This window comes from Choloepus didactylus, chromosome 15, assembly GCF_015220235.1.
Source record: "Choloepus didactylus isolate mChoDid1 chromosome 15, mChoDid1.pri, whole genome shotgun sequence".
Taxonomy (NCBI): domain Eukaryota; kingdom Metazoa; phylum Chordata; class Mammalia; order Pilosa; family Megalonychidae; genus Choloepus; species Choloepus didactylus.
In genome coordinates this window covers 21,269,935-21,288,563 of record NC_051321.1, presented here as the reverse complement: position 1 = coordinate 21,288,563, position 18,629 = coordinate 21,269,935, and the positions used below count along the sequence as shown (strand labels likewise).

The 18,629-nt window shown below is 38.9% G+C and overlaps 1 protein-coding gene across 5 annotated transcripts in view; it reads right to left on the bottom strand.

Annotated features, from left to right (window-relative positions):
- GPAM (glycerol-3-phosphate acyltransferase, mitochondrial) overlaps positions 1-18,629 on the bottom strand; it is a 51,402-nt gene that overhangs the window by 20,643 nt on the left and 12,130 nt on the right. For 2 of the 5 annotated variants that reach the window (XM_037804816.1, XM_037804820.1), the window contains exons 1-8: positions 12,167-12,294; positions 10,226-10,356; positions 8,921-9,043; positions 6,987-7,060; positions 4,685-4,798; positions 2,786-2,932; positions 2,346-2,442; positions 1,584-1,720 (exon numbers count right to left, since the gene is read on the bottom strand). In XM_037804816.1, coding sequence (XP_037660744.1) covers positions 1,584-1,720; positions 2,346-2,442; positions 2,786-2,932; positions 4,685-4,798; positions 6,987-7,060; positions 8,921-9,043; positions 10,226-10,327 — 794 coding nt within the window. In that variant the 5' untranslated portion in view covers positions 10,328-10,356; positions 12,167-12,294. Of the gene's footprint in view, positions 1-1,583; positions 1,721-2,345; positions 2,443-2,785; positions 2,933-4,684; positions 4,799-6,986; positions 7,061-8,920; positions 9,044-10,225; positions 10,357-11,744; positions 11,753-12,037; positions 12,295-18,629 lie in introns of those variants that run through there. The other 3 variants (XM_037804818.1, XM_037804819.1, XM_037804817.1) reach the window with 3 other exon arrangements.

The window sequence follows — 18,629 nt, the reverse complement described above, 5'->3', positions numbered from 1 at the left end:
CCCAGCTGCCTAGGAGGTAAACACCTGGGGTCTTCCTCACTCCTCCCCTCTCCTTTGAGTCCCACATCTGGACTAGCACTTAGTCTTACATATTCAACTTACTAAATAATTTTCAAATCTATGCCTACCTTTTCATGACCACTTCAACATGTTTAATGTAAGCCTTTGTACTGGTTTGTATATAGTATGTCCCCCAGAAAAAGCCATGTTCTTTGATGCAATCTTGTGGAGACAGACATATTAGTGGGGATTAAGCTGGAACGTTTGGATTAGGTTGTTTCCATGGAGATGCACCCCACCCAACTGTGGGTGATAACTCTGATTGGATAATTTCCATGGAGGTGTGGCCCTGCCCATTCAGCATGGGCCTTGATTACTTTACTAGAGCACTATATAAGCTCAGACACAAGGAGCAAGCTTGCTACAGCCAAGAGGGACACTTTGAAGAATCCACAGAAAGCTGAGAGAGTAGCTGCAGATGAGAGACAGTTTGAAGATGGCTGTTGAAAGCAGACTCTTGCTCCAGAGAAGCTAAAAGAGGACAAACACCCCAAGAGCAACTGAGAGCGACATTTTGAAGAGGAGCTGCGGCCTAGAGAGGAACGTCCTGGGAGAAAGCCATTTTGAAACCAGAACTTGGAGCAGACGCCAGCCACGTGCCTTCCCAGCTAACAGAGGTTTTCTGGACACTATTGGCCATCCTCAATGCGTTACCTTGGACACTTAGTGGCCTTAAGACTGTAACTGTGTAACCAAATAAACCCCCTTTATAAAAGCAGATCCATTTCTGGTGTTTTGCATTCCGGCAGCATTAGCAAACTAGAACAGCCTTCATTATCTTTTGCCTGAACTATTATAATAAAGTCAGAATGATCTAACCCCCTCTATACAGAATGACCTTTCAAAATGCATATCTGAACATGTCACTTCCCAAGAACAGGACAGAATCCAAACTCTTGGCCTAGAAATTGTTTTGATTTAGCTCACACTCCCCATGCCAGTGCCACCTCCTGCCTGTGACCCTTCCTAATGCATCCTACATTCCAGCCTTACTGAATCTCTGCCATGCTCTTGGATCTCCCTGCCTTTGCACATCCTATTTGTTCTGAATGATTGTACTGTGTTCTCCCGAAAACCTCTAAAAAATACTTTTCACATTACATTGCCATTATTACATTTCTCTAGCTCTACTAAATGATGAGAAACAGGTAACAGGTATGTTTATTCTTACTTACCTTTATACCATCACCACTGCCACTGCCCTGCCCCCACCTTATCCTCTGACCCCATCTCCCCACTCTTGAACCAGGTACAGTAATTTTCTATCTTGCTTTTCTAATTGTCTTTAACCATTTGATAAATATTGCCTAAAAAGTTTATGTAGTCAGAGTTTACCAAGTATCCCATATAAAATGTTTAAGTAATGACAATTCTTAGCACTTTTTGTACTTTCTAACTTTCCCACAATAAATAGGCTGATACCATCTCTATAATAACATGTATCAAAAGTCATAATGAAAAAAAAACAAAAATTCAAAACACGATCTTTTCATACCTTAAATTTCAAAATAAACTGATCTTACCTGAAGATGGGGATATTGAGATTATTGCCTGAAGCAATGTATGGTGCTTTGATGTTGTGGCAGAAAAGAACGAAAGTGAGCAGTAGATAGTCAATATGGGATCTATGAACTGGCAGAAATATAAGTGGCAAATTCATCTAGTAGAGGGAAAAATGTAAAGTTTAATCACACTTTGCAACTTGACATTTTGTTAGAATCACTCAAATATTGGCTAATCAGAGACTCATTCTTTAAAAACACTTCCCAGTAATATGCACTTCTTTAAATTTATTACTTTTGTAGCTAAAGAAAAAACAACCATTAAAAAACAAGCATTGGGGAAGGTGAAGAATAATCAAGAGTTCACGTTGACTCTATACATCTTCTGAACAGGAGCCCTAATCATGTACAAAAAGCTTAGGTTTTAGAGTCAGGCTTGGTTTCTTTTAAAATTCTGGACAAGTCACTGATTATCTGTGACTTGGAACAATTTCTATGTATCTGAGCCTCTATTTCCTTACCTACAAAACAAGGAATGTTCTACCTGGTTTTCAAGGTTGTTACAAGGTAACTTACAAAAGGGATCCTGCATAGTGCTGGTAGGTTCCCTTTATGCCACTTCTCCTCCCCAAATACACAGCTACTACAGTTGTCTCAAAAGGGCGAAACTTTCCAAATGGGTTGAAACGCACAACAGTACACAAGGAAGCATTTCCAAAAGGACCCTAAAATCACTCTCCAAATGTGGGGAAAACAGAATGACAGATTCACAGAAATTCTTGCCTCAGTTGCAGCTTTAACCATCTCAAGTTGACCCTTGTGAATTTGAATGTTCCAAAAAAAGCTGTTGAACAGTTTTAGCAGTACCCATCCAGTCAATCTGAAAGAAAGCAAAAAAAAAAAAAAAAAAAAAAAAAAAAAAATTTTTAATGCAAAATATCCTTGAAACTTGACTTACAACTAGTTTCTGAGAACAGTCATTAGCAGTAAGAAGATGCCTGCCATCAGTTAGCAGAGATTAAGGCCCTCTAAAGCCTTTCACAGGCTACTTCGCATGGGAATAAGAATAAAAAGGGGAATTGCTTTCAACATCAGAAAGTGTTAATATATACATCTTTTGTGCAAAGAGCATTGTGCTAGGAAAGTAAAGTCCAAGGGTTCAGTCTTATTTGCTCAAAACAGGATGGCTCTTCTTGAAATTTTTTTGTCTCGCCTTTTAATACCTGATCATTGCTGGTGAGATGGTGGCAACCATCTCTTGAAGGATCCTTTTGGCTTTCTTTTTCACTTTATTGATGGCTTTTGATTGCTGCTGAGCAGAACCATCAGGATTTAATTCAGCAGCCACTTCTACAATTGCCTCTTGTACTCTGATTTGAAAATGGAAAGATAAAGTATGTAACTGGTTCTATGATACATTTGAGTTTAGTATTTTCTAAACTGCAACTATACACCACAAAGCAAAATATACCTTCTCTTTAATATGAGAGATGAGAGAGAGCTTTGATTTAGAAATGCTTCTTCTGGGTGTCTATTAAATATCAAGAATATTATATTCCTAAATCAATGAATCTCTAAGGAAATTGGAAGGCACACTAAAGAATTTAATTTCATCTGAATTCACTAGGTGACAACTACGTGCAAGGGACCTAGGGATGCTGTGAGAGACACAAAGTTTGATTCTAGCAGAAGTGAGAAAAAGAAAGATTCTTTATCCCTTTAGGCATATAATTCAGATGTGTCCAAAGCCGGCTACCAAAGTAATAGGTGATTTTTCTTTTGAAAACCTTATTTCCTTTTCATTTATATTGTGGGTCCATTAGTAGAACTACATCTCAAATGCTCTAGGAGGGATCAAATTAGGGTATAATTATTCACAAATGTTCTCCAAATCAAAGCAACAATTTAAAAAGGTCACTGCTACAGATCAAAACAGCACAGAACTATAAGCTTTGAAGTAAAAGGGAAGGTTTAATCCGATTTTGTAAAACTCCCACTTGACTTGAGAAGAAAGCATAAGGTTAAACCTCCTTAAACCATTTCTAACATTCCAGTTACTAAACCAAAATGTCTGGGTGGAGTGGAAGGTTTTTTATCAAGAAAACAGCATATATAATAATCCAAAGGAGTATCAAATATTTGTGTTTCTCCCACTGTTGCTAGTGAGTTGCTACTGATTTTAGACTAGTGAAATACAGTAAAACTTAACACGTCCCAATAATTAATTAATGCAAAAAGACAAATTCCACAGGACACGGATACAAGAATGTAAAGATCCATTCAAGTCTATCCCTTGAATGGCAGTTATTTCAAGCTGGCCGGAAACATTTCCACAAGTAATTGACATGCTTATTACATCTCCAGCATCAACTATTCGCTCATTCATTCGATAGTTACTGAGCACCTACTACATGCCAGCTCTGTCCAGGTCCTATCAACCACTCCACAGGGCCTGCATTTCCAAGCAGCCTTTCAATCCACCTTGCTCTCCCCTCCCCAAATCCAGGGAGAACTCTAATGTGGGCCACACCAATGAGGTGGAACAGAGAACAAACTTCCCCCAGTTTAGGCATATTCTAGCACCTAGACTTCAGAACGACTCATTTCCCCTCTCCATGTGCGTTCAATCCATCTCTCCCATTTGTAAGTAAGCTGCTCTGAGAGCAAGGGCAGGCTTATTCTCTTTAGATTTCTAACAATGACTTTCTAGTATAAGAATTTGTGCATAGGTACTCAACTGTTTGACAAAAATATAAAACTCACTTCTCTTTTGGCTATAAAATAGGAAGTGCAAAGTCCCAAACATCCAAATTACAGAAAACTCTGGAAATAATATGTATCTCTGAACTCCAATTTGCCTCTCATATACTAGAAACTCATTCAATTACTAATCCCTAAAATAAGACTGCTATTTCTACATGACACTGTTCACTGAAACCCTCTGTTCTCCGTTTCCTTAGTTTCCTTCGGAGGTTATAATTTAATACTTGGAAATGAAAATACCTATGGAGACAAAGTACTAGAGAAATTAAAGGTTAATAAAGGGAATTAGTTCCCCACTCCCACTCCTACCACTCCCTGCCCCCTCCCCCCCCCACCCCCAACAGCATCCCTACCCTTACCTACTGCTGTTTAGTACATTTTCAGTCACATTGGTGGCAAACATGCCCTTATGGACATCTCGCTCTTGAACAAAAAGCACATAAGAAAGACGTCTTGCAAGCCATCCTCGGTGCCTGCAACATGAAAATGATTTAGCAGAACAGTACTCTAGGAATACCTAAAAGAAGTTGCTTAAATTGTACTGTGGTTTCCCTCCTATAGAAACAAATCCTAATTTCATCTACTCCTGAGGTTTAGGGTTCTCATGTAGCAAATTCTCTTAGTAGTTCAGGATGCTATGCAGTAAGTTTTATTCACAATTTCCTTCATGTACTCTCAGCTAAAATTTAAACTTGGAATTTGTGCTAATACTTGAATAGTGTTGCCTTGCCAAACAGTAAACCTAAGATAAAAGCAAAATAATAAAGACATCTGACTTTATTAATAACATTAAAAAGGCAAATATGTTGAATGTTGCCACTGACCCTCAAACTGGCAATACTGATCAGAAGATAACTAGTCTTTGGTCTGAATGTTTGTGCTCTGGGTTCACAAAGCCATAAGTTCTCCACTCACATACACACCACCACTCAACATATACCTAAGGGATAGAACAAATTTACATCATTGACAGTGGCTAAGCGGCATTTTGGGAAACTTGGATGGGGCTATTAGGAGGGGAGAAGATCTCAGAATGCGCTAAACCTTCATTATGTAATGATTTGAAACCATTTGTAATGATTACATAATGCTTCATTATCATTTCCTCCAGGATGACACTCATATAGACAATAAATGACTTCAAATATGAATTCACTGATTTTGAAAAGATCCAAAAGATCCTTGATTGAGGAAAAGTGATTTAAGGAAGAACTGTTTATAAATCACAAGCTCCTTCATCTCTCCTTCTTGCTATTCTCTTTTTCTTCCTCCTGTCCTTTGTCTTAAGCCCCCAAAAACTTGGTCCAATATGTTCAGTTTTCAATTATAATCTCTCCCTTCCATGACTATGTTCAGAATTATACTGGAATGTACAAAGTCCAAGCTCTCTATGAAATCTCTTTGCAAGTGAAGACTGAAAGCACTGCTTGTGACTATGTGAGTGTAAGTGTGTTTGTAAAAATGTTTAGGTTTTGCCTCATGTAACACGCAGAAGGGCTAAAGAGCCAGCTCAGTGACAGAGGCAGCTTACTACATTGAAGAGTCATTTCATATTGCTTAGTCAGTGTATCATGAGCCATTTTTCTTAACTGCCTCAACTGAGAGCAACAAATGAACCCTTTGGCTTTATATGCAAACGTCTACTTACATAAAGAAGAGACTCTATGAGACCACTTTTCTTAGGATCTTAATCATGTCAACCAAAGAAATGAAAGGGAAAAAAAGAAAAATCAATGGCCTACAGTGTCTTCTCCCTCCTTTAAATTTAAAAAGGTAAGTAAGAGAGGGAGAGAGGGGTAGCCTGGGAAAGGTAAAAAGTATGTCCCCTGATTTTAGTTCTATTAAAACAAAAACAAGTTAACTAACATACACAAAGGATAATATGATTTCATATCATCAAAATATAAGAAGTAATATCAGAAAGGCTTCAAATTGAAGGATTTCACTTCTTGGATCAATTTTTCATATAATTTCAAGTAATTTTCCTCATTTCAACCCACTGCTTACCTCCTCCAGGCATCTACTCTTAGAATTATTAGGACTGACAGCATTTTTGGCCATTGCTTCTCTCTCACCCTGAGGACATTCCCACAACCTTCCTACCCTCCTTCAGTATCCCTAGCCTCAATTCACCCAGAACAAAGCCCCTTTTTTCTCACTCTGGTGCCTAGTAGGCCATGCACCTATGCCTGGAATGAGGAAGTAAGAATTCTAAGAAAAGTCTTAAGCGAGTAATAAATTAAAGAACAATTGCTCAATAGAGGAAACCATTTGCTAATACCCTATAAATTAGGCAGATTTAAATCAGTCCTACTTTTTTAAAGTATAAATATAGTCATAACAGATGATAAGACAGTCAAATTCACACCTTTCTTCAGAAAAATCTTAATCACATTTTGGCACACTTTAGATGCAAAATCAATGCAAGAGTAAATTAAACAAAGCTGTAAGTGATGTCTACACTATCATGAAAATATTTATTATATAATTACAGTTATAATAGTAATAGATCCCAATGGTGGCTGTTACTGCTTCCTCTTTTGTCAGCTGCTCATATTCGATAAAATCTTAAGACATAAAGAGATTCATCCTAAAGTGTGTGAATTATTAAGAAGTTTCTCTTTTGAGATTTAATATAAGTTTTAAAAAATTATATTTTACCTTGTGTGAGTTTCGTTGATATAAATAACATTCCGCAAACCCAAAGACGGGATACTCGGGTTGAAAAATTTATCCTACATAAAATAAAATAAATGCCTACATTAATATACAACAGGATTGGTGGTGAAGGGCTCATGTTACTAGTTCTTGATGACTTTTAAAATTCGGGCATAAAGTTCAATATTGCTTCAAAATTCAAAGTGAAGAAGAAAATTTATGGTTTTTGAAAAGTACTTTTCAGCCTTCAAAGGTCACAAACTCAAAATTACTCCTTAAAACCTTGCAAAGGAGATAGTGCCTTTTCCCTTCCTGCCCCACCCCCCATCCTGAAATAACTGAAGCTACAAATAGCTTAAGTATTTGACAAGAATACCGGAGATTTTAGTGTTCCCAAAATACTAGGTACTGTGCTAATTATCATGCAGTTGGTAGACTTCTAAATCTCCCAATAATCATGACATAAAAATATTACCCCCATTTTACAGACAAGAAAATTGAGGATGGCAGAGGTTTCAGATTCGATCCAGATCTTGCTCTTTCTATTCCCCTAAGGTGACTGCTACTTGATAAGAAATTGTATATCTCACGTTCACCCTCTTTACAGAGAACCTTGTAATCAGCCCCATCAGATACTATGTATTTAGGCAAGAACCACTTGTCTATTATACTACCCACCTACTCCTACTGTAAACCATTACCACCACCAAATAATTTCTTATATTCCCTTCTGGCTTAAGAAAAACATTACATTTAATGTATTGTTTTGGTCTTATAAACATTCTAAATTAGAATTAGATGAGACGCCAGATCTAAAAAGAAGAGTCGCATGACCAGAATTCTATTTCAATCTTTATTTCCACTGACCTCTTAATCTGAGTTGGCCTTACTCCTGGACTAGAAATTTCTATGATTCTTCAATCCTACCAAATTCTTGCAACAAGACACTTTGATTTAATAGGAACAATATTTATATTGAGACATTCTTGCACAGACATAAAGATTTAACATAAACTGCATGAGTTCCACAAAAATCTCTCCCATGTTATCAATCTCTTTATAGAAACCTCAGAATTCTGCTTCCTGCCAAATGAACCCCAAGGAGAAAATTCACACAACTAGCAATTCACCCAAGTTATAGGCAACCTCTAAAAACGACAGGCACTTAAATGGCAGAATTTCTATGTCCTGCTGACCAGCCCATCCCAGAGAGAGCCTAGTATCCAGGTATACCTTTAAAAAGGCAAATCTATTCCCTTGGAACACAGACACATTAGCTTCTACCTTTCTGTCCTAACTCATTCCTCTCACCAACTGTCATCAGAAGCTTACCTCTTATCTAATAGACTCTTCTCAAATACTACACAGTAAAGTGGACATTTTTGCAGTGGCTTGTGTTTTTTCACCAACATACAAATAATAAACCCACACTCACTCTTTGTTATAGCTTCATCCTAACATTTTAATGACCATCTTTCACTGTCACGAAGTCAACAGTTATCTCCCAGAAGCAAAAACTTAAAAAGGAGAGCAGAGAAAAGCCTTAAAAAAATGTTTTTTTCTGTCCCATTACTCTCCCTCATCTTGCTGGGATTTTAACATTAAATGCTAAAACTATTCAACATCTAGAAGTTAAATGAAAGGTTTCTGCCAACTCTTTGGAAGAGATAACTGAAAGCCTCTAAAGACATTTTAGAGCTACAAAACAACCAGAAGATTGCCTAAAATCAACTATGATATGAAGATTTACTGAACAAATGAATGGAGAGAAAATTAAGCCAACATCTTTACTGGGAATATTTGGAATATAAATGCAGGCATAAATTATAAAAATGAATTAAGTCCAGTAAGACTACCTAATAACAAATTTACATAGTCTGAAATATATGCCACATATTTCACTCTATTTATAGATCAATGAGTGCCAACATTCTTACCCAGCTCTGGGGAGTGCAGGAATAACAACATCTTCCCACAAATGGTCTTTTCCGGTTCATTAGGCTTTCTTTCCATTTTAAAGTTGCAGATCTAAAGACAGAAGGTCTGAAACCACACTCACCCTAATAAATATCAAAGAAAAAAGAAAAAATAGTCTCTAAATGGCAAGAGAGATACTCATCTATTTGATCTCTAAAATTAAGATTTTTCAGGTAGAAGAGAAATTTACGACATATTTTTCTTTTGATAGTATAAGCATGTTTCTCTCACATAGTGATTTTCACTTAGGCACCCCCTCCATGATCAATACTTGGAACAGAGTTCAGCACATAAGCAAAAACTGAGCACCTATGAATAGTCACAGCTGATAATGACTGCTGCACACTCAAAGCAGCATTCAAAGCTTTAAAAACTAAATTGTAAAAGGTCAAACAGACTTCTCATAGGAGCAGAATGAATAAATTCGGAATCCTAGAGGCCAAAGCAAAAAATTAACCTTACTCCCTCTTAAATCACATGCTCCCACAACAAAACTACAAAGGCCTTATACTACAGCTTAAAATATTTTTACTTTAAATGAAAACCAAAGTAATCTCTGACAGCATTCCTTTATCTTATCAAGACAGTTTAAAGGCTAGAGTTCAGATTATAACTGAACTGTCCAGTTATAGCCAAACTCTGCTTTTCTGTCTTAAACATGTTTTTCTCTTAACTTTGAGCTCATCAGTTGCTCAAACTCTACTGATTACTACATTCTCAAACATTACATAAAGCAGGTAGTATTTGAGATAGCATTTAAAATATGCCTTATATATGCTGAAATAGGGGAAACAATGCCAGAAAATGCATGCCCTTTGGACTGGATTCATACTATAATTCATTTCCTATTTTCAATTTTTAAAATAAAGTATACTTCCATTATAAAATTCATGCTTATTTAAAATAACTTACGGACAATAGATAAAAGAAAGAAAAAAAAAATCTTATAATCACACCACGCAAAAACAACTAACTAGTAACATTCTGAGTTTTTTTCCTAAGCAAAAGTGTTTGGCTTTTTAACATAACCACTCTACTTAAATTTTGTATCCAATGTTTTCTTCCCTAGTCACATAAGAATTTTTAAAATATTAATAAACTTCATAAAGATACATTCCAGCAGCTGCAATAGCCTTTGAAAGACAGTTTGTGTTAGCTACTAGCCCTATTTGATATTATGTTGCTCCCAGTGTTTCCACTGGTACTAAGGACATAAAATAAACATCTTTACATTGCATGATTTTAGCACTTTATCTTAAACTTACCCATTCCTCACTTGCATGTTTACAACGACCAACACTGTATTCTGATGAATTTGGCAGATAAGAAACATCTATTGTGCCAAGGGTCAGTGCAGTTTCATCCATGACACAGAGTGTAACTCCCAAATCATGTGCTATGAAAAATATATATACTCATATAAGTTAATGAAGAATCAGACAATAAATCCCAGAACTCAAAATTCTGACTTTCACATGATTTTGCTCCATAACAGTATCAAATGAACTACTACTGCTAACAATATTGAGTCAAAGTGCAAAAAACTGACTTCAATGTGTTTATATGAACATTTATGATGCTCTTAGGAAAAGTAAAATCAACATTTGTTTCCTTAGACTTCCTTAACACATATTAAACAAACAAAAGTTATGAAAGTCATTTGCAAGTATAAATCATAGCTTATTTCAGGTATGTGACAAAGAATGATGTCATTCGTGTTAGTAAGTGAAAAGCTCTGAGAAGGTATAAAGTCATGTGCTTATTTAATTAAATACATATATGCACACAAGTAGGTAATTTTTTAAAGTTATGTGCTAGGAATCTGGAGTTGTACGTACTCTGCAATGTAAAATGGGTAAAGGCAATTAGGGCACCTCTAAAGGTTCCCTTTTATACTAAACTAAACTAATAATTTCATCATGATTCCTTAAAAGAAATGATATTTGAATTTTTAATATATCTACAAAGCTCTAGGACAAAAGCACACTATTTTGAAACATCTGATTTATAAGTTTTCTTCCTTTTCAGTAAGGCCTTTTCGTATCTTAAAGGAAAATGTTCATTAATAGTGTACTTCTAAATTAACCAAAAATATAAAGACCTTCTAAAAAAAATCCCCTTTCTCAAATTGCTTTAGCTTTTGCCTATTATTCAGCTGGCCCTAAATTATTCCTTCAAAACCCTGAAAGGTCACACCCAGGTTAACTGTGTTCCTTGGAGAGTATATTCTGATTTCTTTACAATCCCATGTGGGTTTGTAGGCAATAACTGATATACTCAGCCTGCAATATATGTCTTTTACAACTTAACATAAGTAACAACATAATAGAAAGAGGGGAGAGAATAGCAAAGCAATGCATCTGCCTTGAAAGTTCTTCTATATTATAAAAGTTTCTGAACTCAGCTACTCGTTTCGGGTGCAGAATGTCCCTACAACAGAGGGAGCCCGCTGCTGCTTGAGAAAAGGAAGACCAGACAGGGTTGATGGAGGGAGGAGGGTGGAGGGAAAGAGACTTGTTCCATTAGGAAGTTCAGGCTTGGCTCCTCCTCCCTCCCCACAGCATTCACCCAAGGTCGAGTTAAAAAAAAAAAAATAATCCCAGATGAGCCAGATTTAGGGAAGCCAACTGTGGATTCTGAAAGGCATAGAGGCAGGAGGTCAAGTGCTGAAATAAAAGGAACCCCAGTTCAAATCCTCCACACGGCTGTGTGACTTTGGACAAGTTGGTTAATTTCTGTCTCAGTTTCCCCATCAGGAAAATGGCGATATTTGATAGATCCTACCTCCTGAGTCGCTGAGAGGACTGGATAGTACATCTCAAACGCCTAGCACAGCATCTGACACACAGCAGGCACTCAGTCCAATCAGTGATGGCTGCTGTCATTGGATTATCCCTAGCACTGGCTGCTCTCAGAGCATCCCTGCTGCCTCTTCCTCAAAACCATTGTTCCCAAAGGACCCCGGGGTGGGGGAGCCCCGACACTTTCAGGAGCTTAGGGTACCGAGTCCATAGGACTTCCCTCCTTCTCAGAAGGAACCCTGGCCTCCCGGGAAGAGAACAATCCCTAATCCTCACCCCGGCACGAGCCCGGCCCATTTCTCAGGGGGAACCCCAGAGCTCGGGGGAGAGGAGTAAGAGGACCCGGACCGCCGCGGCGATTTGCAGGAGTTGATCCAGGTTCTGCAGAGAAGGGCGACGACGCACCTGTCCCAGCACTCCCGGCGATTCCCGCACAAAGCAGCCTCCCGCAGCTCGCGCCCAATCCTGACGCTCGCACACCAGCGGCTCCCGTGTCAGCTGCTGCAGATCCCGCAGTTCAAGTCTCCGCCGGGTGCTTGCAGGAATGTCGCGCCCTGGTGACGCAATCGGCGCGCGGGAGTGATGTAGAATGGGCCGCCAGCGAGCTCGCTCTGGGGCTGCCAGGGGGCGGGGGGCGGGACTCTTGGGGACTTGCAGGCGTTCCAAGCTGCGTGTGCGTGTAACTGTGGGGTGTGCACACCTGCGTGTCTGCGTGGCTAAGGGTGGTGTTTGAGTGTCTCAACGAATACGACTTAGGCATGGGTCACCTGAGAGAGTGAGTGGGGGATGGCGAGGTGTACCGAAACCTGCACGGTACACTACGAACTGTGCCCATCAGGGAGCTTGTATCTCTGCCAGGCTTTGTTGGAATGTGTGTGGGGGCTGTGTATATGTGTGTTCTGTGTTTTCATGAGATTTGTAATAACGATGCAGAATTTATTAGGAATTGGGTGTCGGGGGTTGTGAATGGCTACATTGTGTAAATTTACATAAGATAGCTGAGTGCCCTTTCCCTTGAGGAGGAAAATGAGGAATCAAAAGGTAATCAAATAAGGCTTGAAAGAATGAGTCCAAATTTTCCTACCTTTAGCCCTTAAAACAAAATAACACGGGGCACAGAGTGGTTCTTTCGTAATATTTGTCAGACCTTTGACAAAGCCAATGGTTATCAAGTTCATTGGCAATTTAGAAGGCAAAAGATAACCTTTATATGCACTCAAGCAACAAGCTTTAAGCGTGAACTATTCTCTGGGAACACAAAGATGATTAAGGCATAGCTCCTGTCCTCAAGCCTCAGCTACCAGTCCTTGTCCCCTCTGTACACTCTGACCCTAAACCTATCCAATGCAAATCTTCATACGTGGTCTATCCAATCAAAAGCCATCTATAGCTTTCCAGAGTCCAAATCCCTTAGTCTGTCATGCAGGGCCTCCATAGATAAGCCTCAACTTCTAGCCTACTGTTTTCCAGCAGGAACCCTTCACTTCAACCTCTCTCGTTGTCCCTAGACAAGCAATGGATACTTAACACTGCTAATTCTGCTCATGCTAGTCTCCTCTAAATTCCGTATTTCTTTCCTAAAAAATTCTCCAAGCCTTCCCTAATCTCTCCAGCCCTCAATAATCACATCGTTCTGTGAATGTACTGTAGAACCGCACCTTGGGTATTTATCAACTGGTGTCAGTCTTTCATAAGACTACAAACTCATGATGTCAGTGACTTGCCTTAGATTCCTAGGTAACACCACAGTATCTTGATTATAGTAGCCCTCAATAAATACTTGTTGAAGCAACAAGAAAAACAAGAATGTCATTCCTTGAGCTTTCTACTTCTGTTTATAAATCCACACCAAGATGCAGATGTGTGTCTCTTTTAAAAAACAACCCAAAACAGTAGGAGTGGTTATTCATATGAAAAAGATCTTGAGCTTCTTGAGGTCAAGGTCCTTATCTTTATTCAACTTCACCCACACCATGGCTTCAAGCATAAAACTAAGTGTTCAAGGACTGTTTGTTGAATAGGATAAGGTGAATTCTAATGCCAAAACATCATGAAATATTATGTACAAATTACTGGTCTTTGACAAAGGGGGAGAAAAAAAAGAGGGCAGAAAATAGAGGAGAGCCTTAGTGAAGTCACTGCTAAAGAGGAAGTTATGAGAAATTAAGTAGAGCTTCTCAGTAACTGAAATAATCCAGATGGGAAAATTAGATTGTTTAGAAAGTTCCCATGTGGGCAACTCTTCTGTAACACACATTGCACAAGGGTCACTGCACCTGTTGGGTATGTGGATTGCAATGCAAGGTGTTTCAGATTACTTAATGAGAATTGTTTTGGTAACAGGTGACACCCTTGGCAATTTGTTTTATCAACAGGAACACAAAATTTTATAGTAATCCAGTCTCATCAGCCAAGATGGAGCAATAGGGACTGAATTTATCCTCCTTCCTAAAACAACTTTAAAAACAGGCAAAATATAGAAAACAGTGGCTTTCAACATTGGGTATCAGGCAGCAATACAGGACATTGGCCTCTGAGAGAGGGGAAACAAATGAAGTGAGCCCTATAATGGCCTCAGTTTACTGCCCAGACTGCAAGAGGAAGATAATCTAAGCAGACTCCTTGAGTTAAGGAGCTAGAAATCAAGAGAGCTATGGCTATAAGCGGCGAGTACCAGAGAGGCAAGAGTTGTGCAGAAAACGAGCTCTGGAGATAAGCAGAAGGTCTCATGCTAGTGAGTACTGATCAGCACATGCGTGTGAGGAAACTGCCCAAGGCAAGGGAGAAAACCGCCCACAAAGAGCAGAGAGAACAATCACTGAAGCTTGCAAAGGGCGGGGAGTTGTTCCTGTTCCTACCAGCCAGAATGAAAGGTACCCAGTAACCATACAGAAATCATGCTTGAACGTATCACAAGAGACTGGAAAATCCCAGAGGACACAGGGCATTGGGCAGAAGATTCAGAAGTTCTTGCCTCGGGAGTGGGGGAAACTTAGCCCCACTAGAGTAGATGTTGCTCTGGTCCTAATGAACAAAGCATAAAAGCCAGCCCCAAAAGGATCATACAATTTCCAAGTAGTTTAACTGTTGTCCTAGAACAAAGCAAAATATCCAGCACTGAAAAGGTCAAATTCACAGTGCTTGGCATCCAATCAAAAATTATCAGGCATGTAAAAAAAAAAAAAAAAGCAAGAAAGTATCACCCATAATGAGGAGAAAAGCAAACAAATAAAATTATAAATTGTGAAAAGTAAAATGATGAATCCAAACACCATCTGTTAAGAAAATGACAGAGGTGGCTGGCATTAGATAAGGAGCCAGAGCCACCAGGGAGAGCCGGGACCAGGAAGAGAGGGGTTACCCAGTGTTCTAGTTTGCTAATGCTGCCCGTTATGCAAAATACCAGAAGTGGACCGGCTTTTAAAAAGGGGGGTTATTTGGTTATGAAGTTACAGTCTTAAGACCATAAAGTGTCCAAGGTAAGTCATCAACAATCAGATACCTTCACCGGAGGATGGCCAATGGCGTCCAGAAAACCTCTGTTAGCTGGGAAGGCACATATAAAGTGCTAGGTCTTTCCTTGACTTTCACAACCCCATGCCCTCCTGGGTTTTTTTCTACCTCCTGCAGTTTTTCTTGGCAGTGTTTGCTGATTTGAGGCTTTCCCCCCATTCTTCCTCCATGCTCTCTCCTTAGGCAGGCCAGGAACCTAGGTACCATTCTTGATTCCTTTCCACAGCTATTCTAATACTAACTTCTGTCAATTTTACTTTCCAAATATCTTTAAACCCATCATCCACTTTTATCCCTCTATAGCTCTACTATCTCGACCCAAGGCACCACCATCTTACCTGGGAGGCATAACAACTTACTGCATGGTGTCCTCCTGTCTACTCCTGCCACCCACCACCCTTCCCAAACATTCCCCACACATCAGTCATAATAAACATTTGAAAATGCAACAATGATCATGTCAAAATCCCCTCATCTCCCCACCTCTCTGCCTCATCCCCACTCTAACTGATTAAAATCCTTTCAATTATTCCTAACAGTTTTTAGGATAAAGTATAAAGTCTTTAATATGGCCTCTAAAACCTGGTACCACTTGCCCTTGCTAATCTCACCACCTTTATTGGCTCTTCAAATGAAGTCAGGCCCTTTGTTGTATGCTTATCCCCATAGGACTTATCACATTTATAATTAGATACTTATTGTAGAGTAAGTCATTTAATATTGCTTCCTCTGTCTCTTAGATATCATTCTTGACTTCTCCTGTTCCCTCCCTCTGCTTCCCTAATACTTGACAGAGTCTTGTGCAAAGCAGATGCTCAAAATCTATTTGTCAAATGTCTAAATACAAGATGTTGTTAATTAATTTATCCATATATGAAAGTCAGTTATTTGGGAATACATTTCCATAAGCCCCATTTTGTGATATTATTGGCTGGGTGGGTCATAGATGCCAACCTTTCAGTCAATTAGGGGGCCTTAAACCTTGCCTCATTCCTGTTATGCATTCAATTCTCCTTACGAAATGGTTAAATATCCTTCCCCCTTTATTAATGTGTTTTGAAGTTACGTTTTCCAAGCCTTTCAGTTCTGGGTCATTATACTTACTTTGCCTCCATGAATCACTGGAACACATATGTAAATTAAGAATTCCTAGTACCATGATAGATTACACATGGGGTTAAACAAATCTTTATATCTGTATTGTTGACTTTTCTCTAGATTATTTATAAATCATGTTCTTAGATTACAGTCCATCTAAAATTTCCAGTCAGGTGCTCTGTTGAAAAAACATCATCTAGGTAAAGAGTGAGTTATATCTCTAGTCCCATCAACTGAGCAAATCCTGGAATGAATGAAATTTTAAACTCCAAGTGATAAGGTGTAGTTGATTTTAAGCTCTATAAAGTTGTGGCATGCCTTATCGTTTTACTTTGCTAGGCTGCTGAAAACAGATGCCATGAAATGAGTTCGCTTAACAATGGGAATTTATTAGCTTACAGTTTTGAGGCTGAGAATAATGTCCAATCAAGGCATCATCGAGGCGATGCTTTCTTCCCAAAACCTGGCTGCCAGTGATCTTTGGGTCCTCTGCCACGGCAAGGAACGTGATGGCATCTGCTGGTCTTTCCCTCCTCTTCTGAGTTTCATTGCTTTCAGTTTCTTGCTTTTGTAGCTTTCTGTAGCTTTCTCTCTCTTCTTTCTCTCCCGCCCTCCCTCCCTCTCTCTCTCTCCCCTCCTCCCTGTATCTCCATTCTATTTATAAGGGACTCCATAAAAGAATTAAGACCCATCCCAAATGAGGTGGCTCACAACTTAACTGAAGTAGCCTCATCAAAAGGTTCTACTTCTAATGGGTCCACAGTAACAGGAGTAGATTAAATTTAAGAACACAATTTTTTGGGATACATACAGCTTCAAACTACCACACTATGTACAGAGTAGTAAAAATAATAAAATTATCTACTTGGTCGGTAACCCCATTTATAAATCATAGTGACTCTTAGCCAAATTCTAATTAAGCAGAGTAGTCAGCAGGCTCTCCTCTGCATGTGATATGCTAAACCGTCCTTATTTACAAAACCAGAGGTGGCATATATAGGAAGCCTGTTATTAATTAGGCGTATGTTTCAATATTACAACATGACTGCCATTCAGACATGTACAAAGTGATAATTATTCTGAACCATTATTTACAGTTAGACAAATTACATTATCCAGAATTGTTAATGGTCTTGGAATGTTGAGGGTAAACTCGATCTATGGTTTTATCTTTGCATGCCTCAGTGTCCTCATCTGTAAAACAGGGCTAATAATTGTGACTACATTACAAGATTATTGTGTATATTAAGAGTTGTCTTAGTTCCCTGGTTGCTAAAAACAAATACCAAGCAGTGGGTTGTCTTAACCAGTGGGGAATTTATTGGCTCATGGTTTTGAGGTTAGGAGAAGTCCGAAATCAAGGTATCAGCAAGGTGATGCTTTCTAGCTGAAGACTGTGGCATTCAGGTGCTGGCTGCTGGTGATCCTTGGGTCCTTGGCTTTTCTGTCACATGGCGATGTCCTCTCCTTTCTCAGGTTCCATGGACTTCCCTTCTCCTCCATGTGGTTTTCTCTTAATATTACTGCATTTCTTCTGTAATCTGGATTAAGACCTATCCTTTTTCAGCTGGCCACACCTTAACTAAATAACATCTTCAAAAGTTCCTGCTTACAATGGGTTTATACCCACAGGAATGGATTGCGATCAAGAACATATTTCTTTCTGGGGTACATAATCCAACCTACCACAAGAGTTAAAATCTATAAGGTACAAGAATGGTGCCTGGCACATGGTACACGCTATTTATTACTGGCAGTTACCACAGAGTTCCTAGGAAAAGTCTAATCCTCTGAAAGGAAGGTTTCATTTGATCCAGATATCAATCCCTCTTGATACACATAATTTATAAATGTGATATTTTAGAATTTCAGGCTTAATTGGCTTCCCCCACCCCCAACATGTTTCAGTTGTCCTGTTGATTGAGTCAGTAATTTCTTTAAAGCAGTTGTTCTTAACTGGGGCCAGGGAATACTTTGAGAATCTGATAAAACCCAAGGCTCTTTCCCAGAAAAAATGTACATATAAAAGTTTGCATTCAATTTCAAAGAGTTCTTAACCCCCCTTTAAGTTCATTCATGGACCCCAAATTAAGAATCAGTGTTTGAAAGCATGATTTGGAAGATAGCCACATTTGGATCTTGTTCTTTTAACAACGTCTAAAGCAAGTCGAGGCGGAAATGCATATTTGCACATTGTAAGGGAAGCATTGGCTACTATTAGTGAGGGAGGTGCTTTCCAATAAAGGGCTTTGTGGTA